The following is a 24,357-nucleotide window of genomic DNA, read 5'->3' on the forward strand; positions in this document are numbered from 1 at the left end:
TCCAGATATTCATGGACTACAGTTCCCATCAGCCCCTGCCAGCATGGCCAAGTGGTAGGGCTCATGGGAATTGTAGTCTATGAACATCTGGAGGGCCATAGTTTGAAGACCCCTGCTGACTATTCCAATGAATTATACGCTCCCATGCCATCAAGGGGCTTCAAACTGGATTTTCCACACTAAAAGCAGAATGTTTCCTACCACTTCTCAATTGTTACCATGCAAGCGTCTGCAAAGCACATATTTCAAGGGCAGCTTCATATGAATACTTACCAGGCTTAAAGTGACCAGGTTTGGTATGCATGATGCCCAGATGTACTAGGGAGATATGTCAAAAACCTGTTTCTGAGAATACAGCAACCTCATGGCTGAGTATAATTTAGTCTTATGTTGTGCTGCATTCTTAGCAAAAGATTGCTGCCTGGGAGAGATGGCACTTTAAGAACAGTGATTTCCCAAGCTTGGGTTACCCGACAACCCCCAACCTTCAGTCCACAGTTCGTGGATCAGTTCTTTTTTAAATTTTAAAGCAGATATGTACTGATGCACACATACTTCCATCCTTTACTTCCCCTCTGCCAAGTTCATAATACTTTGAAATTAGTGGCAAAACTGCTCCATGTAACTATTGCTATCTCACATATGCCTGACAACGTCAGCTTTTCCTGTTTAAACTGAGCCACACCAAAAAAGATAACAAAACACTTTGTTGTATATAGATCACTTGGTGTATGGATCTGTGTTTCACATCAGCCTGTGACATTCCACGAGAAGGACATTTAGGAGTGTGCTGTGTGGTTTCCGGGCTGTATGGCCGTGTTCTAGCAGCATTCTCTCCTGGCGTAACAATGAAGATAGCAAGGTCAATAGGTGGGAGTATCTGAATAGAAGTATCCTGGCCTTTGTTTCCTCCCATGCTATAGACTTCATTGTTACTCATACTTCTATTCAGATGCCCCCACCTATTGACCTGGCTGTCTTCTTTGTTACTCACAGACAATGTTTCTTCACCCACCCTGGACACTCCAACAGGTATATATATTCCACTTGCTTTCCCAACATCAGATCCTCTGAAGATGCCAGCCACAGATGCAGGTGAAACGTCAGGAGAGAATGCTGCTAGAACACAGCCATACAGCCCGGAAACCACACAGAACCCATGTGATTCCGGCCGTGAACGTCTTCGACAATACATTTAGGAATGTGTCAGGCTATACCACACCACAGAATGCAAGTGAACGAGGCTTTTCTGAAAGGGCTTACACAAGACAGGGGGGGGGGGGGAAGAAATAAGGTAGTGCAAAACAGGCAAACAAGAAATTTAGATGCCCTTCGCTCCATGCATGAAAAATACCATGCATGTCAAAATCCAAGAATGTTCACATGTGGTAAGTTTATGCCCGTGGAGCCTAATCACGGAACCTTTTCAAATCTCAAGCAGGCTCAAGGTCTGCAATACAATCATGGTTCAAAGATGAAAAAAAACTATTTTGTACTGATGTAATTTTCCTTTTCTGTTAGGATCTACAATTTGCAATCACACATCCTTGTTTCTTTGAGGCCTTTATGAATTAGGATTCTATGAACAGTGAGACTTGAGATCTTTTCAGGAAACAAACTGTGAGAAAAGTTAGATGTTTCATAGTCAACTCGGCTGTAATGCTTATTACATAAAATTTTGCAGGAGACCTAACTGGTGAATTAAACTGGTTGGAGCCAAGATCAGGATTGTATTTTTATAAGATTTTGCCATAAGACTTTCGAGAATTCACAAAAAATAGACTTACTAACAGTTACCAGAATGATTTGCCAACAAACATAAAATGCACAATCATATTTCAGTAGTTTTATTACAGAGAAATAAAGCAGTGCAAAATAGGCTAACCAAAATTTAGAAGGCAGCCATGTAAAGGAAAAAAAAATTCATTGTTAAAAGTAGGAAATAACATAAAAGACACCATAATTGGATCCAATACTCAGATTCATGTAAACATCGTTAGTTTTGAAATGCCTCCCATTAACTAAATCACAACAAACAGAATAGCTCCTCTTCTTGTTTTCTCTCCCTCAGCTCAAAATTTAATTTAATATTGCCATTTCATTTTGCAGGGTGGGGTGGGAGGAAAAGAAACAGAAAGCTTAATAGTAAAAAAAGAAAATCCACAGCCCAGTGATATCATATAGGGTGCTCTCTAAGGTAATCAGTGCCTGGAACTAGTCCATGTTTCTTTTCCCCTGTTCTCCCCCATTATATTTAGTAAAGTACAACATGACATCATTGGTCTCAACAGCCAATGAGATGGAGCGGGGGGTGGAGCACGTCACAACACGTTACACATTTCACCTTTTTAAATGATATTGGGAGCAGCTTTGGGTGGTGATCACTTGTCAGGGGGAAACTGTGTTCCAGCCTGCATCGCTCATAAGAACAAGGGATTTGGGGGGAAAAATAAGTTCCGATTACAATCTTAAAAAAAAAAAGAAAAGATCATGAACTTGCGAGAGGATTATGGTATCAAAGAGTTCTGCAAATCCACGCTCAACCTACTTTTCACTCCTGCCTAATGCTTGTTAAAAATGTGCACTTAAATCCCTAGCCATTTTCACTGTGATCTCTCAGCAACTGTCGATAACAGAAAGCATCATTCAGAACCGCAGCAATCCAAATCGGATTCAGAAAACCCAGATGAATGTCTGATAATGACCCCTCCGTGGAAACTTCTGAACAGAAACAGCCTACTTTTAAAGGGTGTTTATATCAATGACTAATTACTGTGAAGTCTTTATAGAGGCCTTAAAAATACACAGCAAGCCAAGCATTTTTCCTCCATATGGACACTTCTAGGCAATCCAAGAACACAGCTAGAAGGGGCAGGCCAATACATATGAAATTATCTCGGCAATCTTTTTGTCCATTTCTCTGTCCCAAGATCTTACCAGGTCTTCCTACGTTCTCCTTCCTGACCAGAAATTCAAGAATGTTGGACTTCAATGGGGGATTAAGATAGTTTATTCTTTTTTTTAAGCTGGGAGGGAGGGGGGGTTCTGGTATTACTGCTGGGGGAATATGAGCATTCACCAATACCAGCCCTATGACATAATGCATTGGGTTGGCCACGTGCGTACATGATTTACATCTTCCTTCCCCCTCTCTTAAAAAGGGGGGAGGGTACATATTATCTTTGGATGCCTTCACTGTGAGCACAGGAACTCAATTCTGCTGAACCTAAAGGCCCAAAGCTCATGTAAAATGTTCAGCTGCTTCACTAAAGCTTAGACAATTCGAGATTTAAAAAAATGTTTTCTTTCAAATAATTTAGGGATTGTTTCAAACAGGAAGAAGTTCTCAAACTTAATAACAGAGCTTTCTCTTAACAGACTTAACTAGTTCCAGCTACTTTTGATATAATAGCTGGAACTGGACAAGGTGGTACAAGACTCTCAGTTCAGTGGAAAGAAACTCTTGAACACTCCTGGTTTTGCTACTGGTCTTCGGTTACAGCCAGACAGTGCAACAGGGGTTTATACATTACCCCATCAGGAATTATTGTAGAGCAGGGGTGTCCAACTCTGGTCCCCCAGATGTTCATGGATTATGATTCCCATCAGTCCCTGCCAGTATGCCAATTGGCCATGCTGGCAGGGGCTGATGGGAATCATACTCCACGAACATCTGGGGCACCAGAGTTGGACACCCTTGTTGAAGAGAGTCAACCCAGGAGAATAAAGAGGCCAGTAGGGTAAAACGCTTGGCCTGTTCTTGAGCACAGTGAGTTGCAGGGAACATTCCGTGCGCTCTCTTGCCATATTCTTTGGGTTGAGCTGAGAGGACATTAAGAAAGGCTGTCGAATTTCAACTGGAAAATTTTCTCAAATGCAATTCATATCAATTTTGCGAGGTTTACTGGTCACGAATGATTACAAAGGAAAACAAAGACGAAACAAAAAGTTGAAATCCCCCTCCCCATCCTCCCATATTAAGGGGTCTAGTGTTTAAAAAGACACGCACACACACAGACAGACAGACACACACACACACAGAGACACAAGCATGTGTAAAATCACTACGAAGTTGCAGCAGGAATCTGATGAAGTGGACCCAGATCACTAATTTTTTTTTTCCTTTTCAAAAAATCATGTTGAACTAATAAAGATTTTTTTTAAAGTAGTAGTTGCATCACCAACCCAGCCTGCTTTGATCCAGGGGCCCGGGGTCCTCCCCCTCAGTCCATGGTGCCGGTTTGGGTTATTGAGAGGAAGCTTTCGTTGCCAATGTGGCAACGCAGTGCTGCTGAAAGCTCGGGGACACTGCCGAGTTATAGCCTAGTCTCTGGTGCTGAAGTTTCACTGAGGGGGTGGTCTCGCTGTCCACTATCCAGGGGTCTTTGCCCGCCACGCTTCGGCAGCCATTGCTCGCACAGCATGTCCTCTCTCCTGCTAAGCTGCTGGTCTGTTCGGCCAGGTGCTTACTACGGTTGAGCTGGGACACCTCGGGCGCTTGCCCCTGCAGGACGGCAGTTATGTGGTTGAGAAGGTCAGTGAAGAATTCTGAGACACCCTCGTAACCTAGAAGAAAAGAAACCGAGAAGAAATTAGGCACCGCCGTCTCCTTGGCCATTCATGCTTTTCAAAGATTCATACGCTCCTAACCTAAAGCAGGTTCATGAAGGGGACTATTCAATAATTCAAACTGCTTTTCTAAACATACTCTCTCACTCTGAATTAACTGCAGGCCACTGCTTGCAGGTTTGCATGTCATACCTCATTGCCGTCGATCACTGTGAAGGAATACTAGCCATTAGTTATTTAGTGAGTTTGCATTTCCCCATGTTTTTATAGAAAAAGCACTCCGCGAGTAAAACAAGAGCTAAACAACAAAATAAGACGAACAACAAGACGGTGAGAAAAAAGAGAGCAAGATTTGAATCCAGTAGCACCTTAGCGACTCGACAAGATTTTCAGGGTACAAGCTTTTCAATGTCAAAGTTTTCTTTGCAGGTATGTAACAATATGGGAGGTTCAACTTGAAAGCTCATACCCTGAAAATCTGATTGGTATCTTAAGGTGCTGCTGGACTTGACTCTAACTCTTCTACTGCAGATCAATATGGATAGCCTCTGAAAACACATTTAACTATTGAGTTCTGCTCATTCTCCCCCACCTTATTGTCACACCAACCAGTACCTTCCATGACCAGTTCTCCTGATTTAATGGCTATTTTAGCACTAAACTCCCAAAAATACAGTAGGGGTCCAGTAGCAGCTCCAACTCAGTGGATGGGGAGTGAAGAGATTACTGATGGGGCTTTGGACAGGATAAGGTAACCAGGCCGGGTAGAAGAGCCCCACAACAGCTTAGACCACTGGTTTTAAAGAGGCAAAGTGGGTGGGTAAAGGAAACCATGCTCATGACGCTGGCTGTGGAGCATCATTGTTGAAAAGACCCACTTGTTGAGCAATTTTCGAATACACCGTTGTGGCCCTGTTGGAGTGCTGCTGCATCGTTGCAGCGTCGTTTCTCCAGCAGCGGCCATGCAAAGTCTCCGCCCATGGTGCTGTTTTTACTGTCCTTTTACCGGCTTTTTTGGCTTGTGCGGAAACGGCCTATGTAAGACACAATGTCCAGCTGCTCCTTGATGGTGCCACTGCCACAGGCTCCCACCAGTATGCTGGCAACCCTGCTGCTTCTCTACCTGTCTAACCTGGCACAGGGTGTTGATGAGGGGGCCCTCCTAGGAGACTTTAACATTTATTCCAAGGCCTTGATCTTTGGTGTGACTCAGGATTTCATGGCCTCTACGGCAAACCTGTGCCAGTCTCGAATTACATCTGACCTCACAGATTTGACAAGTTTAGTGGTCTTTAGCACCCTGTTCGTCAAAGGAATTATCATGTGGATTCAGGGGAGTTCAATAAACTATTTTACTGGCAGAAAGATAACTGCTCAGGGTTACAGGGCCACTGGGATCATGCAAAGTAGGGGATCAATCAGGCCAGCCTGTCCTCAGATGGATTCTGAGAGGATCCTGACAGAGGAAGCAGGAAATTGTCTTGCCATATGACTGGGTGGGTAAAAGTAAGGTTTACCTTCATAGCCACTCTGTTGGGAGTCTGACTGTGGAAAGAAGAACTGAGGGAATCAGAACACCTATTTTCTTAAAAGGCCACGGTTGGAAAGCATAAACGTCATTTTTAGCTACAATATTTTAGGAAAGTTATTTTCCAGAGAATGATAAATCCTCACGACAGAATAAAATAAACATAGGATAAAACAGGAAAACCTGGACATTTTAGATACTACAGCAAAAAAATGTTAATCCAAACACATGCGAGATATATCCTGAAACTGAATTAAGGTTCTTTTTGTTGTTGAATATTTCAGTTCAGGGAATCAGTATTTTTCCCCCAAGGAAAAAGAACACATGCCGTGCTTGCTGTAGAAAATATTATTTTCCACCAGAGCCTCCCTGCAAAGAAATATTGTTACACTCAGCAGAGACGTAGCAAGGGGGGAAAGCGCCCGGTGCACTGGTACGTCCTCTGCCCCCCACATCGCCACAGGGGGCACACGCCCGGTGCATCGCGCATCCCCCCCTTTGGAGTTACGCCTCTGACACTCAGTTATATGTATATCTGGGAAAACTGAGTGGACCAATTTCCCTACACCTAAATATGCTAGAACTCGAGATATGTAAACACTCAAGTAAGAAGAATCTTGAACTCTTTTATGTAAACACACATCTTGAAACTTCTTCCTCATTCTTCTTTTACGCAGATCGTGAGATATATTCTATTGAAAAGGTTCCAGAATTTCCAGAACTTTTCTACTTTAATACTTCTACTTTTCTACTTTAAAAATTATTTTTACATCTTTAAAGATCACTTTTAAAATTGGTAATTATTATAGTTACATTCTTTTATTTTTTAAAAAATTAGTATATCTACTAGTCATATGAGCCAGCCGGGTAAAATGGTTAAAAGCAACTGACTCTAATATGGAAAACTAGGCCTGCTGGGTGACCTTGGGCTAGTCACAGTTCTCTCAGAACTTTCAGCCCACGTGGAGACAGGCAATGGTAAACCCCCTCCACGAAGTGACCATAAGTAGCTGTGACTTGATAGTCCTTTCTGCAACCATACTGGTCATATTCTTTGACTGGTGTGCATGATTGAGCAGCACAGTTTCAGTCTGTTTTGTGGAACACTAATATTGTGTGCAATTAATTCTCCACAGGTTTTTGCCTCTGGGGAGAGAAAGGGGCAGCTCATACCTACAAAGCTGCCTCATGGTGAGTCAGCCAAAGGACACTTCTAGCTCAGGGGTCTGCGGCTCTCCAGATGTTCACGAACTACAATTCCCATCAGCCCCTGTCAGCATGGCCAATTGTAGTTCATGAACAGCAGCAGGTTGCAGACCCCTGTTCTAGCTCATCCTCTCCTGCTGACTGGCAGTGGCTCCTCAGGGCCTTGAGAGGAGGTCTTTCACATCCTCTCCTATCAGTTCCTTTTAAATCAAGTGCTTAGTAAACTCAAAGTATATCACCTGCTAAAGCTAATCCTCCACAGAAAGGTGGGTCATAGAGCTGCAAGCAGGTAAACTGCAGTAGCTATAGCTAAAGGAAGAAGAAAAGATCATAGAGAAGCTGTTGGAAAATTGACTGTTCATGAAGGCAGAAGCAAAGTGGAATTTGCAGATGCTGGTAATTAAAATAAAACCCATCCATCCCATTTTGCATGGATCTAAACAGATATCGAATTAGGTCTGCCATGGGCAGAGTCTACAGGGCTTGCAGCAGCCCGCTCGTTCTCACCTGGGAATGCATTGATATCAATCACAGCGTGCTGACCAGACTGATTGTTAATGATGATGTCAATCCCGAAGAGAGACACGCCCAGGGCCTGCCGCAGCGCCTTTGAGATCGCTCGGATCACCTCGTCATTTGGCCTCTCAAACACGCCTTCTATTTTATCAAGCTACAAAGAGAAGAAGAGAAAGGGGAACAATAACGAATTTAAGAACTGTAGGATATGGATCACCTCAGCAAATAAAAAAAAAACTAATTAATCAGTAATAATATGAAAGACTATATAAATATCATCACCGTCATATGTGGAATTTATTTACTTCATTCGTGCCTTAGTTTTTTCCCTAACGGAGAATCAAAGTGGTTGATAACATTTTCCACTCCATTTTATCCTTACAACAACTACGTAAGGTAGGTGGGGCTGTAGGTGGGGTTGAGAGAAAGTGATTGGCTTCCATGGCACAGTGGAGATGTGAACCTGAGTCTCTCAGATCCAAGTCCGATGCTCTACACCACAGGTGTCAAACTCGCGGCCCTTCAGATGTTATGGACTACAGTTCTCATCATCCCCTGCCAGCATCATGCCCTGCCAACATCTGGAGGGCTGCGAGTTCGACACCCCTGCTCTACACCATGCTGGCTCTCACTACAATGCTTGCTGTTATACGCTTTAGGAATCATCCTATGTAAAATGTGTTGTTCACAGTAGGATCTAACGAGTAAATGTGCAAAGCAAGATTATTTATTTATTTATTTATTTATTTAATTTATAGGCCGTCTCATCTCCGAAGGGCTCGAGGTGGCTCACAATATGGCTGTTCTACCGAACAGCAATCAACAATATAAAATCAACAACTTAAAACACTAAACCCATTAAAACCTATGCTGGAGCGGGTAACTCGTGCAACTTTTACAGCATCCGTGCCTAGTTCTTGTTGTGGTAGGAAGCACGTTGTCCACTTGGGAGGGGGACTCATGCAATTGAATGTTGCCTCTTGCAAAACAACATCTAAACACAGAAAACTGATTTGATAAGGAGGAAGCCAAATCAGGCCCCATGTTTCCAATATGCTTATTTTCTGCATGAAGAGATTATTATTTCTTAAATGAGGGAACATTTTCTAATGTGAGCTGTTACTAGCTCAAGCAGTGCAACCCAAGCACAGCTTAGTGAGAAGCATGCTTAATTCTTCACTGGGACACTAGAGGAAGAAATCTCTCCAACAATGCATTCCACTGGTATGCACCCCAATGATTACTAAGAAGAAGAGTTTGGATTTATACCCCACCTTTCTCTCCTGTAAGGAGACTCAAGGGGACCTACAAACTCCTTTCCCTTCCTCTCCCCACAACAGACACCTTGTGAAGTAGGAGGGGCTGAGAGAGTTCCGAAGAACTGTGACTAGCCCAAGGTCACCCAGCAGGAATGTAAGAGTGCAGAAACACATCTGGTTCACCAGATAAGCCTCCACCACCCAGGTGGAGTGGAGAATCAAACCGGGTTCTCCAGATTAGAATCGCTCTTAACCACTACACCTCCCTGGCTCTCCACCTGAATAGTGCAGGGGCTTCTGTCTGCCAAGACTAGGAGAAGGATGACCTGCATCTGAAATTCTTACATAACCATGAAAACCTATCTCAGGCTGAATAATTTTGGAGACTATCCTGTTTGACTGAGTGAGCCCTTGTTCAACAGAAACAATAATAAAACACAGCACTTTAAAACGTTCAGCCTCTTCACATACGTTAATTCGTTGCATGTCTCATAGCAGCCTTGTAGGTAAGTAAAAATTACATACATCTTCCAACTGGAAGGCACTCCAGCTTGCCCTCCAAGCAAGTTTGTGAAAGAAGCAAGCTTCAAATTTATTTCCAGGCTAAACCAGCAAAGAACTGTCTCTAGCTGAGAAATCCTTTGAAAAGGAACATTGAGATCTCTCTGCTATTTGCACTGTAGCAGTGATAAGCAGTTAATCGTCTTTCAGAAAGAGACTTGTAGCACTTACTGCTGTTAAGACTGAAGAGGATTCTGGCTTTGATACGTTGTGGCTGTTGAAAAATATCGATTCTCGATCTGCAGTTGAGAGAAAGATTAAAAAGGGCGTTAAAGCGTAATTCTGGAAGCTGGGAATATACAGGTACAGTGGTAGCATAAATAGCATAAAATGCTTTCTTTTCAATTCTAAATTATCATCTTCATTCCTAATAGGATTACTAATAGGATTTTCGCTGAGAAAAACCAACACTAGGGGGCAGCGCAGTCCAGGAACTAAAAAGGGCATTTCCATCAGCCATCCACAATCTCCAAATTTATCATTATGCCTACAGGTGGGCTAGCTCCATTCCAGCATCAGTACCACAATAACCCACAGCGCAGACGGTGAGATGAAAGCCTTGCTGCAAAACAGCATGTACAAAGAACATGACCAAGTTCATTATGCCAAGACACAGTCTATTGCTGCAGGAGAACATGATATTGATGGAGCTTGGTGCTTTTTGCTTGGACAAAGACTGGAAGAGGGCTCTTCCTTTGGAACATTACTGCAGACACAACCGAGGGTGCTGCTCCTAATTAGTGATGTCCTCAGTCCTGTCTAATAGGCTCCTGAGACACCCTGTAACTGTAACTCTAACTAAACCTGCCATTGCTCCAAGGGACCTTACACTGTGATTTGATGGCAATACACCTAAGACTTGCCCTTTACTTGAAGGGAAGACATAGAAGAAGAGGAGTTTGGATTTATATCCCGCTTTTCTCAACCATAAAGAGTCTCGAAGCAGGTTACAACCTCCTTTTCCTTCCCCTTCCCACAATAGGTAGGAACTCCCACAAGAGTTCTCAGAGGACTGTCACTAGCCAAAAGTCACCCAGCACATTTCATATGTCGGAGTGAGGAAACAAATCTAGTTCACCAAACAAGAAGAAGAAGAAGAAGAAGAGTTTGGATTTATATCCCCCCTTTCTCTCCTGCAGGAGACTCAAAGGGGCTTACAATCTCCTTTCCCTTTCCCCCTCACAACAAACACCCTGTGAGGTAGGTGGGGCTGAGAGAGCTCCGAGAAGCTGTGACTAGCCCAAGGTCACCCAGCTGGCGTGTGTGGGAGTGCACAGGCTAATCTGAATTCCCCAGATAAGCCTCCACAGCTCAGGTGGCAGAGCTGGGAATCAAACCCGGTTCCTCCAGATTAGATACACGAGCTCTTAACCTCCTACGCCACTGCTGCACAAGAGTCCGCAGCTCATGTGGAGGAGTGGGGAACCAAACCCGCTTCTCCAGCTTAGAGTGCTTTTAACCACTCCACCTTGCTGGTTCTCAGTAGGAATCCAGCTCAAACTGTGAGAAATAGCCAATCATTTCCTGAACACCCCTCCCACATGCTGGCCAAGATAAGGATGCAATTCCATGGTCCACTCTTCTCAAAAAGTCAAAATTGTCCTCCTGACAAAAATGAATTTCAGAGAAAAAAATCCCACCCAACTTCATCCCCACACTCATTCATATGTGTTGCTCTGCATACAACAAGATGACAGTTTTATATGTTAAGACTTGAGAGTACGCACTATTCGTCAGACCCAGTGGGGTTGACCTGTGGCCAGCAGAGCATCCCCCTTTGCATCTTGTTTGGTCAGACTGGCTGGCAGGCATCCTGGCTGCCTGCAGTTTGGATAAGTATTTGGAATATTGGTTGTTTCTACACTCCCATACCAAACTGCTCTTCTTGCCTTTAACACAGCTTGAGTTCTACCTTGGATCTTTGGGCAAATCAAAGCACCTACATATAGCAGCTACATAGTTTGGTTCAGCAGAGAACCAAACTGAGTCAAGTAAAGGAAGATACAGGAAACAGATACAGGGTGAAACGATGCAGGAATTTCTCTCTTCCAGCAAGTGAAGATAAGATGCATTAACTTTTTTGTTTCAGGTGGCATTTTCTGTCTATGGCTCTTTAAACCACAGGTCTGTAAAATAAAGACATAGACTTGGGATACTACGAATGGATTCCATGCATGTTCAATAGTATCCGCCACACAGCATGCTTCCACTGGAAAAAATGCTGATTTTGTGCAAATGGCAATTTTAGTGGAAGGACACTCCATGGCAGACACTATCTAGCACGCACAGAAATCTTTCACAGGATACAAGTATTTCATCTAGGATTTCCATACATTTGCATTTCAATGCAGATTACATCCTTCTTCCTATGAAAAAGCAGTACAGTCTACAAGAAACAGATGTCTTTTCTGTAGACTACTTCAAACCAGATACTCTGTAACTATGGGATAACACCCCACCGCACCCCCACTGAGCATGTACATGTACCCAAGACACCTGGACGGTAGAATGCAAAAGATTAGAGATGCTCTCCTCCAAGCAACAAAGGTTTAGCAATGCAATGACCAAAACAACTATGCTAAGCAGGGATTTGGATACAATGAATTGGCTACAATGAACACTCTGCTTTTGTGGGACTGATGTCTTCCTCTTTCTTTCCTTATGTCCCCAATTCTCCGAACCATTAAGAACAAGAGGCAAAGCAGTGCCGGGAGGTGATGATGCACAAGCAAGAGAGGAAGGTGGCAGAATTCACCTCTTCCATTTTGCACCATCTCTTCTACAAATGGAGCAAAAAGCTGCACAAGAGACCATGGGGTGGGGATTTCTGCTTATTTCTCTTGAACTACAGTCCTCCATTTCACATGTCACTTTGTTCCCAAACATCTACCCCTCTGAGGTCCAGGAGCAGCTCAAGGAAGGCAGCAAGGGGAGAAATCTTGCCATGGAAAACACTGTCATTCCATTTGGCAGTCCTTGGAAACATGGAAGCAGCATTAAGGATGTTTCTGGTGACAATAGCTCCACCTTCTCCAGCCTTGACTGGTTGCCTTTAGATGAATTATTGTTTCAATCGACTGATCCTGACACACACACAAAACTGTTCCCTACTTTCATGCAGCTCTGCACAAGGACTGCATGCTGAGGAAATAAGTTGCAGAGATTTGAGAGGCCTGGAAGGTAGTGAAAGTTCAGACCCTCCCCGTCAAGCTTAAATAAAAGATTAAGAAGTGATGATGAACGAGTAAGAAGGATTTTCAACTTGAAAACTCCCGCGCTTTGATTTCATATTTCCTATCTGTAAACTGAACTTGCAAGTTTAATGTCTGTGCCATTTCCCAATACCAAGTTCTCCAGTATTTTCAACAATATCCTTGCATCTATTAATTGATGATTAAAAACAAACAAATAAATCAGGAAGACCAGCAATGATGATGATGATGATGATGATGATGATGATGATGATGAAGAGGAGGAGGGGAGGAGGAGTTTGGATTTATATCCCATCTTTCTCTCTTGTAAGGAGACTCAAGGTGGCTTACAAATTCCTTTCCCTTCCTGGCCCCACAACAGACACCTTATGAGGTAGGTGGCGCTAAGAGAGCTCTAAAGAACTGTGACTAGCCCAAGGTCACCCAGCAGGAATGTAGGAGTGCGGAAACACATCTGGTTCACCAGATAAGCCTCTTCCACTCAGGTGGAGGAGTGGGGAATCAAATCTGGTTCTCCAGATTAGAATCCACTTGCTCTTAACCACTATACCACGCTGGCCCTTGCTGGGAATGAAAAGACTCTCAGCCACCATCTACAAACACAAAAAGAGATGGAAAATGGAGAACAGGTCCCCCACTGTTCAAAAACACCATTTGCTTCTGGCCCACCATCAACAGTGTTCTTTCAGATGGATGTTTGCAGTCCTACGCTACTCTCAAAGAGACTTTACCTGAAATGCCATCTGAGAAGTTCTTGAGAGATGGCCTCTTCACCACACTGTATGACTCTCCAACCACAAAGACTTTGTAGAGGACGGCATTATGGTTGATGAAGCTCTGAATCACACATGGGGGCTTTATGGCCTTCAGGCCTTCTTGGTTGAATATGATAGCCATCTGAAAAAAAAACCACACTTGTCTTTGCCTCTCACAGACATTGCGTTGTAGAATGAGATGACCCTTCTTCCAAGCCCGTATAGATTACCAAAAAATTAGGGAGGATTTTCCACTGTCCCTAATCTAGCATGCATCTCCTTCTCCAAATTTCAACGGGCCTTTTCAAGAACTCGTTTTAATGTCTTCCCATTGGCTCTGCGGAGGGGGTGACTTCATTGTGTATCGATAGAAGCCCAACTGTGTCTTTGCAACTCTGAGGCAATTGAAATGACTACCCAGTGGTGGAATTCAGCAGGTTTGCACCCCTTCCCCAGAACTGGTTGTTAAAAGGGTGCTTGTAAACAATCAGTTGTTAAATTATTTGCATCCCACCGCTGTGACTACCCACATTCTATTTATTGTGAATTTTGTTGGGATGTTAGAAATTGGTTGATTTTGCCCTTGCTGACCAGAACTGTTAGATATTCTGATGATTTTATTGTTAACTTTTCACTTGAGGAAAAGGATATTACTAATTCCTATGAAGTGGCGAAATTCTGTTGTACAGTCAGTAGTGGAAATCTCTGTCTGGTTGGTGTAACAAAATTGTAACTTTGCTGGTTGTGTCTGACTGTCCTCTCAGGTTTTTATCTGCTGGTCAAATGATCCTAAATGAACTCAACTGAACAACTGTCTTTGTCACAGCTCACATTAATCCCAAACGAGCCTGTTATGTATATACTAATATCACAGGGGTATTTCCCACAAGGAGCCATGTGGCGTAGTGGTTAAGTGCTTGCACTGCCACTCACACGGTCAGGAGTTCAAGCCCCCTGTGGGTCAGATATCCTGGCAGCTGGCTCATGGCCAACTCAGCCATCCATCCATTCCTTGGTCGATAAATGAGTACCTAGCTCATCGCTAGGAGGTAAAGAATAGTCGGGGAAAGCAATGGCAAACTATCCCACAAAAGAGGGTTGCCTATATAATCACTGCTCACAGTGGTACCCCAGGGTCAGACACGACTAAAGGGGAAACTTTACCTTTATTTCTCACAAGATCGTACATGAAATGTGTGACATGAACATGAATCTGACTGGGGCATAATTTAAAGATTTTTCCCCCCATGCACGGATGTTATCCATGAATTCTTTCATCTTTGGCTCCACGGATCATAGTTCCATTCTGCATGCATGTGAACCGGAATATACTGACATGTATGCTTGTTACTCTTCTGTGGACAGTATACCATGATCATGCTTGCTGTCTAATATATATGGCTGCCTAGCCCATTTCCCAAACTTTTCAAATGAAGAAGCACTTTCATAGGGTGCAAAACCAGCTTCAGATAAGCCAGTCACAGAGGCTCAGGGCCAATATGCAACTGAGCACTTAAGGCAAAATCAGAGACAGATGGAAGTTGAAAGCCATTTCTTGACATTCCTTAGAGCCCACTATGTTCAGAAATGGTCAAACTGGCTTTTTAAGGACTGCCTTGTTGTTTTGGGCCTTATTTAATAGCACTTCATGTAACCTGCAAAGTCTAGGAACAGTGGCACTTCTGTTTCAAAAACTACCACAGAAAATGGGGATAAAAATTTCCTCTTCTGGACCTGTGAAAAACAGCAGCCACAGTAGACAAAAAAGAATGAGACAGAGCATGCATTGTTGGAAAGCATGTATGTCATTTATAAGGTAAGGCTTAAAACATTTCCCCTGACTTTTAATTAGGAAGTTTTAGGCCCATAATTCTTCTATGGGATGCAAGAACAGCTGTACAAAAATAAATAAGAACAGGGCCACCTCCCAGAGGAAGCTTCTGCCAGTTTGCAACACGGCTCAGACTGAACCTGAAAACAACAGGCTGTGGTAGGCACCAACTGGCCACTGCCAATGTCATCATCAACCCCTCTCCCCGAGCCCTCACTTCCAGAGCAGCTTTGCAATGGTTTAAATTTTTTTAAAAATGAATATACTAATGGCTACACGAAGCTCTGACTTGCTGCTGTGTGAACCTGTTATGCAAAATTCAGAGCTACACTGACAGTTTGGATCAAGATGATCACCCTGACCCAGTTTAGCCTCAGAGCCCTGATGAAATTTGAATGAACAAGGCTTTCTAAATTGTCTCATTCACCCTTGAAGAAAAATCTCAACAAGAACGAGCACACATTAAGGGATTCTATATAAATAGAAACAACATTTTTAAGCTTCAACAAACAGCCCTGACTGATAGTTAAGACTTTCTATTTTCATGTTCTTTGCATACCACATCTGTTTTCTTCAGAAAATATCTACTGCCACAGCAGTGCTAACAGCTTTCTGGCTAAGGGGCTACGGATGCAACACAAGAACATTTTCCTCACAGAAAGCCCCACTAAATGAAATGGAGCTTATTTCTGAGTAGACCAGCTTCGGAATGTTCACTGCTTAACAGTAACTACTACTATATTCCTATGAGTAAATCAGGCATGGGCAGAGTTTCTCCCCAATCTTGTTACTCTAAGTAGTAACCCAGGCACATTATCAGGCAGTTCCCAGAGTCTTGGGTGAGTACTCACTTCATGAGAGTTGGTTCCATGGGCCACTCTTGTCTTGCAAACTACAACAAAACAGAAACACAACCTGTGAGTGAGGAAAGCTGAGCATAACAAAATGCTCCACAGCCATTCAACACACCTGGTTTGAAACGCAGCTGTTCAATCCTGGCTAAAACTAGCTGCTGATGAGTCAACATTTTTCACCTTTCATTCCGATTGAGTTGGATAGCGGAGTGTCACCCACATAATGCAATATCGTCCATATAATCACAACGCTGAGAAGCGACCCGAGGCAGTATAAATAAAGGTCAATGCAGACTACAATGCAGTGCAAGCGGGAGCAAGTATCAAGTATAGTGTTATACCAAATGGGAGACCCAGACTCAAATTCCCATTCTGCTCACTGGGCGACCCTGGGTCAGTCACTCTTTCAGTGTAACCTACCTTATAGGGTGGTTGTTGAGAGGATAAAATGAAGAGGGTGCGGGTGGAGAATGATATTTCAAGACACTTTCTTTCCCAATTGAGTACAAAAACATGATATAATTATCTAAGTAAATATAAATAACTAGCAGTAAAGTCCATTTTAAAGTAAAAAATGGGCTCTAGATGGAGGGTGGAGGAGTGATTGGGCTGGTGGAAGAGCCGCTGCGTTTCCTAGCCACCCCCGAAACTCCTGCTGGACTGGGCTTGCTGTTGAGGGTGGAATGGGGAGGCTTGGGGTGGCGGGATGACGGAATCAGGAGGCTTGTTTGGGGTCTGGGAAAGGCTGGGCAAGGGAGTGGGGAGAGTTGGCCTGGGCCGGCAAGGCAGGATACAGCAACCCAATGCTGCCTCGGTGTGCAGCTTGAAGCTGCTGCCTGCCCTGGCTTGCTCCTGGGTTGGAGGACGGCAGGCAGGGAAGTGGGTGGAATGTCAGGAGGACCACCTTTCCACCAATCGGCACACAAGAGTGAGTCCTGCGCACCGTTTGGTGGTAATGGTGGTGGTGGGTTGTCATCTGGACATTCCAACCCTTAGTGAGTCATGTATGGCTAGAAAGCTTCAGATGATCCACAGGGGACCTGGTATGCAAACCTCATCGTCCCTCTTTCCTGCTTGTGGGTGCATGCTGGCTGCAGAAGTACCACCATCTCCTGCCAATTTAAAGAATGCTTTGTTTCCACTGCAGCAACCACCTACTTTTTAATGAGCAAAAGTAACTGACTCTTCTTCAGTTACACTTGGACAGTTTGCTCTGAATGTTATGACCTGAACTGTCCACCATCAGAGCATTTGAGCGAACCCTGCATTTGAAATTAGACACATGCAGGCTCAAATGTGCAACCGCTGTCCATAATCAAGAATACTCACCAATCCTGATAGTTCTGAGATATTACAATAAACTTTGGGAACATTTTAAAACTTTGGGAACATTTTAAAACTTCAACTTTTCAATATTATTTATGGGTGTGCTGCAGTAGCTATTCCCATCTCCCCCCCCCCCTTTTTTTTTCTTTTACACTGCCTTGGTAACCAGCATCTCCAATGGAAAAACAGCTCAGGAGTTCCCTTATTTGGGCTAGATGTTTGTTTACGTACTAAATGGGAAGGCTATTCCACTCTTCTCTATTTGCTGCAAGATGTCTTCTCCACAGGCGCTTGTCAGTTCCATAAATGGTGGTGAACAGATCCTCTCATCTGCAACACAGACAAAATGGGGGATTTAGTTAAAATCTTGGTTTCCCAGTTGGTGACACTGTGAGTAACCACCACACCATTATTCCCACAGAAAACTCTCAGAATGTTATCACTGGAGCCCCACCTAACAGCAATCACCTAGGTCAGTGGTAGTGAACCTATGGCACTCCAGATGTTCATGGACTATAATTCCCATCAGCCCCTGCCATTGTAGTCCATGAACATCTGGAGTGCCATAGGTTCGCCACCACGGACCTAGGTGAATTTCAGTTACTGAGACCATAGGATACCCAACTACACTGTTTAGAGTTAACAGTCCTACTGTAACAGGGCATGACCCTTGACCCTCACCTAATTTTGGGAGAAAAGCTGTCTATAAATGCTACCAATAAATAAAACCAGATCCATGAAGGCCATTAGTTAAGTTTAACTGATGCATCAGCTGTGATCCAGTCACAGTTACCCATGCTCTGACAGCATCCAGGCTGGCTGACTGAAATATTTTGGTTGGACCACCCTGTGAAGATCCTTTGGAAACCTTAACTGGTACAATAGGCAATTTCTTGCTGATAGGTACAATAGGAAATCTCAGTTTCAAAAGATTTACACTAGCTGCCTATCCAAAGTGTTGATCAATATCTGTAATGCTGTAACCCATGTGGAGGTAGGTTTTTTAATTATGGCCTCTTTTTCCATAAATCTGACCATCAGTTACTACTGACTTAAACATAACTGACCATCAGTACCCTAGCTGGGGTGCTGTGTGGTTTCTGGGCTGTATGGCCATGTTCTAATAGCATTTCCAAGCCATACAGCCCAGAAACCCCCCAACACCGCAGTGATTCCGGCTGTGAAAGCCTTCAACAATACAAAGTACCCTAGCTTCAGGTGGATAAATGCCAAAGATAGAGACTTCTCAACTGGCACCCTCTTCTTCACAGCAATCTGGCTGTCATCGAGCTTTCTGGACTTTAAGTACCACACAAACACCTGGATTTTTGTAGATGTTGACTTCTACTATTCTGGATTTTTGTAGATGTTTCTTGCTGATTTTTCTCTTCACTAATACCTCTTCCCCTGGTCTGATTATTTATGAGTTTTCTTGTCTGCTCAGGTTTTGTATGAATATACTAATTTCATGGTTCTGATTATTTCGTTACTGCTATTGATGTAAGTGTTCAACGTAGTGTCGAAGGCTTTCACAGCCGGAATCACTTGGGTGCTGTGTGGTTTCTGGGCTGTATGGCTGTGTTCTAGCAGCATTCTCTCCTGACGTTTCACCTGCATCTGTGCCTGGCATCTTCAGAGGATCCTCTGAAGATGCCAGCCACAGATGCAGGCGAAACGTCAGGAGAGAATGCTGCTAGAACACGGCCATACAGCCCGGAAACCACACAGCACCCGATATAAGTGTTGTTACAGACTGCTGCTGGTGACATCCTGTCAATTTATTTTCATTGGTATTATGGACTGTCTTAACTTATACAAAAGGGAACTTGTCCACTTTGAGTGCAGGATATAAGCAGTTCAAATAAATGAGTTGCAACAAATCTATAGGAAACCACACATTCAGGGCTGGAAAGGCCAGAAAGACAGTCTAAGTATAGCCATAGCCATCTGTCCCAAACATACTTTCCACGGCTCTCCATGACACTTGCAAATCAAACCACCACAACTGCAGTATACCCTGTTTCCCCTAATATAGGACATCCCCAAAAAATAAGACATAGTAGAGGTTTTGCTGAAGTGCAAAATATAAGGCATCCCCCGAAAGCAAGACATAGCAAAGCTTTTGTTTGGAAGCATGCCTGAGGAACAGAACACAGAAAAATAAGACATCCCCTGAAAATAAGACATGGCACATCTTTGGGAGCAAAAATTAATATAAGACACTGTCTTATATTCGGGGAAACACGGTAGCACAAATCAGGCTACGTCTTGACACCTTCAGGTAAGTCAAATTTCAATGAAGATAATCTGCATTTCAGAGCAACCTTAAACATGGAAGAAAGGGGGAAGGTGGAACAAGCTGACGCAGTTGGAGTGGACACAAGAAGCAAGACAGAAAATTAGGGGCATCCATTTTGACAACATCCAGCTGCACATGATTCACTTAAACCTAGAAAAACACAGTCCAATGACTGATCCCTCACCCTGTTGGAAGGTTCATCTCAAACTGTAAGATTGAAGCATACAACATCCCCAGTGTTCTGCTAAATCTGGTTCCAATAGTGTGCTGGTCAACTTGTGTGAGCAGCACAAAGCTACAACCAAGAATTCACATGATATTAGGGTTTTCCTGGGCAATTTGTATTTTCACAAAATATGGAGCCATGAGCTTGCAGGGCCAACTTTACGCTGATCATGTGACAACTCCTAACAGTGGGGTGGAGTCTGCGTTTTGTGAGAGTGTGTGTGTATGCTCATGTTTAGGCCGACCAATTGTAATCAGAACTGACTAAGAGTCAGGAGGAGTACAATGAAATCCACCAGCTGTGGTAGGGAGAGGCAGGGCTGTTTTCAGATCCTGAGGCCATTCACTTATTATAATGAATTTTAGGAGAAGCAGCCTGGATAACTTGTACAAACACAGGCTGGCAAACAGACTGATGTTTTGAGGCCGACTTAGATCTAAAAAGAAAAAAAAATCCAAACAAAGTTTCGCAGGCTTCAAAGCTTTTGTCTCACGGCTATGATAAGACCAAGCATCAGAATCTGAAAGCTACAGCGTTACAGTATTTATGAGTTTCTGCCAGAAGAAAGCTCCTGAAGTTGGTTTAATCTGAGGACTCCCTTAGTTTAGAGAGTCATGGGAACATCTCAAGCCTTGGCTGAGTTCCCGCCCATATGCCTGAGGTTCACAAATAACTCTTGTCAGCCATGCAAATTCAGCGGGATGTCTGGTTCTACCTCGGCTCCCTCCATTTGTTTCTGGTACAAATAAAAGAGGGCAGAGGGATACAGGATTCTCATGACTTATGAATCACCAGGGTGAAAAGGAGAAAACTTGTACCAACCAGGCTACAATATTGTAGCCTGGTTGGTACAAGTTTTCTCCTTTTCACCTTGGTTGTGTACCTTCCCCTTTTGCATAGCATGGAGGAATCTCCTTCGGGGGCTCTGGTGTCTACTAGCCTCCTGGCTTTTAATGACCAGGATAAGGATAGGATTTTACAATCCTTAAAAATTATTTTGGTTACTTACAAGTAAACTCCAGTGGGAGTTGTGGGAGACACAATTTTTGAAGTATAGTTATTGTAGCCTGGTTGGTACAAGTTTTCTCCTTTTCACCTTGGTTGTGTACCTTCCCCTTCTGCATAGCATTATGAATCATCAGTGCATATTTTCACCACACACACTGTACCATTGCTGCCTAATTAAATAAGAACTGGGGTGCTAGACGCTTGATTTGAAGCACTGTCGTAACTCAACCCATACACATCAAAAAAGCAGGTCAGTAGCAAATGTCATTGGCTCATGCCTCTTTCTGCATGGCTGTTCTGAAGCACGGTCACAACCGGTTGTATGTTTGCACCATGTGCCTGCGAGAGCTGATTCAGTCACAATAGCATGGTACCCAAATGCACATATAGGATGGAGAGGGGATAGTGATGCTGTAGTTTACATGAGGCAGGTAGTTGAAATAAGGGTTGCCAAGAGCAGGCCACAATATCATGGGCACCACTACATCATTTTCAAGGGAAACCTGGAGGTGACATAGAAGAACTCTTAGAACAGTGGTGGCGAACCTTTGGCACTCCAGATGTTATGGACTACAATTCCCATCAGCCCCTTCCAGCATGGCCAATTGGCCATGCTGGAAGGGGCTGATGGGAATTGTAGTCCATAACATCTGGAGTGCCAAAGGTTCGCTACCACGGTCTTAGAGTTTCCAGTAATTCCTAGAGCTACCCAATGCCTCTCCTGACTGACATAACAGTGTATGCAATTCATTCATTCATTTGTTTATTATGTGATTTTTATACTATCCTTCCCCTTTCAGGTTCAGAGTGGTTTCCAACTTCCTAAAAACACAACATAATAGATATAGTATAAATAATTTAAAAATTTTACCATTAAAAGTTAAGCTTAAAACATTACATAGAAATTCATTAGAAAATTTTAACCTCATCTCTGCTCAGTTGCCCCCGCTTCTTGGTGACATCTGCAGTTTAATTTGAACGGGGGCTCCAGCAGAGGAAATCAAAAGAAAGGAAATAGGGCAGGGGAAGGAAGGGAAAGGGGCGATTCTCCCAACTGGGGCCTTGCTCACCATTGAGATCCTCTTGGAAATATCTGAAGGAACCACAGATTCAGTAGTCCAAACTAGATTTAAATCCACTTGGTCTCAGCGCTTTTGATGGAACTAGAGACCCATTTAAGAGCATGAGTCATCGCTGGACGGCATTAGAAAATGATCTCAATTTGACAAAGGGAGTAAGACACACAAATTGCATGTACCCGAAGTGAAGTCTCTGCCTGGGAACGCATGGAACAGTTTATCCAGAGGACTTACGCACACAGAGTACATTTTCCTCCAAACTCGGTAGCCACAGGCAACTCCATACAGAATCAGCCCAGTAAGATTTCACATCATACGAAGCAGATTGCAGCCATACCTGGGCTACAGCACTTCTCTTCAGAATTCTGTCAGTGGCTGCAAAATGTTAATTTCTTTCTCCAATTAACATATCACCCAAACAGTCACAGAATATGCCTTATCGGGTTTAAATGAATACACTGCAGGCTTTGAGATCACAGCAGCTAAGCTAAAAAAGGCCTACTTGCAGTCACCAATTACTGTCATCTTTATCTCCAGCTTAAGGATGAGAGCGAGCGTCCTATTATTACTGAGGGAGAAAACACTGACTTGGGAACACAAGGGAAACAGAAGGGGGGCGGGGAGAGAGGCAAGATTTGACAGGAAATTTTTCACAGCTTCCACAAAAAAACATCCAAGGGAGACCCAGTTATGTCATACTAATCCAAGGCTTGTGTAAACCGACCCTTATCCAGCCAGCCTCTGGCTCGCCCTGGCTGCATAACAGCAGGAACTGAAAGAAATAGTAGTTTTCACAGTTAACAAGCTGTAGAAGGAACCATAAGGTAGTAACAAGGTGAGATGATGAGATTCGTTCATCGGAGGCTCATGATGTACCTATGCACAGTTCACTGCTTCTGAGATTCAGCAAATTAGACTTTCTCTTCCTATTACAGAGTCACTGGTTTTCATTTCGTACCAGTGGCTTGGTAAACAAATAAACAAAATGGAATTAAGTGGAGCTTTCCTGCGTGTACGTATGGGAATGCTGCGTGCTCTGTTTTTGTAATGTCCACAACTACTTTACTAAATAGTACCTTAGCATGACTCAAATATGTAAATCCTTCAGAAGGCATTAAGAAAACATTCATTTCCTTAAAAGCACTGTGATGTCAAAGGCTTTAATTTGAAAGCATCAACAAGCATCTACCGTATGTGAAATGCCAAGAGAAGCACTATATCTAATGAGGAACGGTCTGGTCCCTGCAAGGAAACAGCACAGCTGAACTACCCGCAGAAAGGAGCAGGGATCTTGATGTACAAGGAGCTGCCCTAGGTAAGCAGCAGATGGGTGTGTGTGATTTTGCGGGCTAACCGAAAAGGAAATAGCAACCATAAAAATGGACGGATGAGGATTAAATATATTCCAGAAATGTATGGAATAATGAGAGCAACTGAGGGTCAGTTAAAGGGGGTGGGAAAGGTGTGCTTGCTGAAGTGTTCACGAGCTACAGAGGATCCTGATGGCGGACATGCTGAAAGATGGGCTGGGATTTCCAAAGTGTTGTTCCCTCAAGGAATTCTTCCCAATTCAACCACTCTGTCTTTACAAATACTGTGATTCCATAGAAGGTGGAGTCTCCTTCTTCGGAGGATTTTAAACAGAGGCTGGATGAACATATGTCGGGAGTGCTTTGATTCTGTGTTCCTGCATGGCGTGCTGGGCCAAATCGTGCCCCCCCCCCAAATGTGGAGCCCTGCTTACTCGTAAGTAAGCGTGGCTTGCTTGAGAGTAAGCCCCACTTACTTGCAAGATGGACTCCAGCCCCTCTTCGCTGCCTAGAAGCCAGGCACGACGGAAACTCTCACTCAGCTTGCAGGCAGGGAAGAGGGGTGGGCTGCCCAGCTCCCCTGCACTGCCTACAAGCCAGGCACGAGGGAAACTCATGCCCGGTTTGAAGGCAGGAAAGAGGGGCTGCCCGTTTGGTCACGTGGGGGGGCCATCCAGCACCCCCCACAAGACCAAAAGGTGTGCGCCCAGAGACCTGGGGTACCCTATGTCCCTAGGGCTGTACGCCACTGCCTTGTGGTCTCTTCCAACTCTATGATTCTATGATTCCACAGGACAAGACAGGTTTTCAAAAAACAG

The 24,357-nt window shown here is 43.7% G+C and overlaps 1 protein-coding gene across 1 annotated transcript in view; it reads right to left on the reverse strand.

Moving 5' to 3' along the window:
• Positions 1–1,722: 1,722 nt before the first annotated feature.
• The window catches only part of ITPK1 (inositol-tetrakisphosphate 1-kinase), a 152,668-nt gene continuing 130,033 nt past the window's right edge, over positions 1,723–24,357 (reverse strand). The window contains exons 5-10 of the mRNA XM_048485251.1: positions 17,849–17,947; positions 16,289–16,329; positions 13,583–13,748; positions 9,811–9,878; positions 7,811–7,973; positions 1,723–4,566 (exon numbers count right to left, since the gene is read on the reverse strand). Coding sequence (XP_048341208.1) covers positions 4,247–4,566; positions 7,811–7,973; positions 9,811–9,878; positions 13,583–13,748; positions 16,289–16,329; positions 17,849–17,947 — 857 coding nt within the window. The 3' untranslated portion in view covers positions 1,723–4,246. The remainder of the gene's footprint in view (positions 4,567–7,810; positions 7,974–9,810; positions 9,879–13,582; positions 13,749–16,288; positions 16,330–17,848; positions 17,948–24,357) is intronic.

Source organism: Sphaerodactylus townsendi, linkage group LG02, assembly GCF_021028975.2.
Source record: "Sphaerodactylus townsendi isolate TG3544 linkage group LG02, MPM_Stown_v2.3, whole genome shotgun sequence".
Classification (NCBI taxonomy): Eukaryota; Metazoa; Chordata; class Lepidosauria; order Squamata; family Sphaerodactylidae; genus Sphaerodactylus; species Sphaerodactylus townsendi.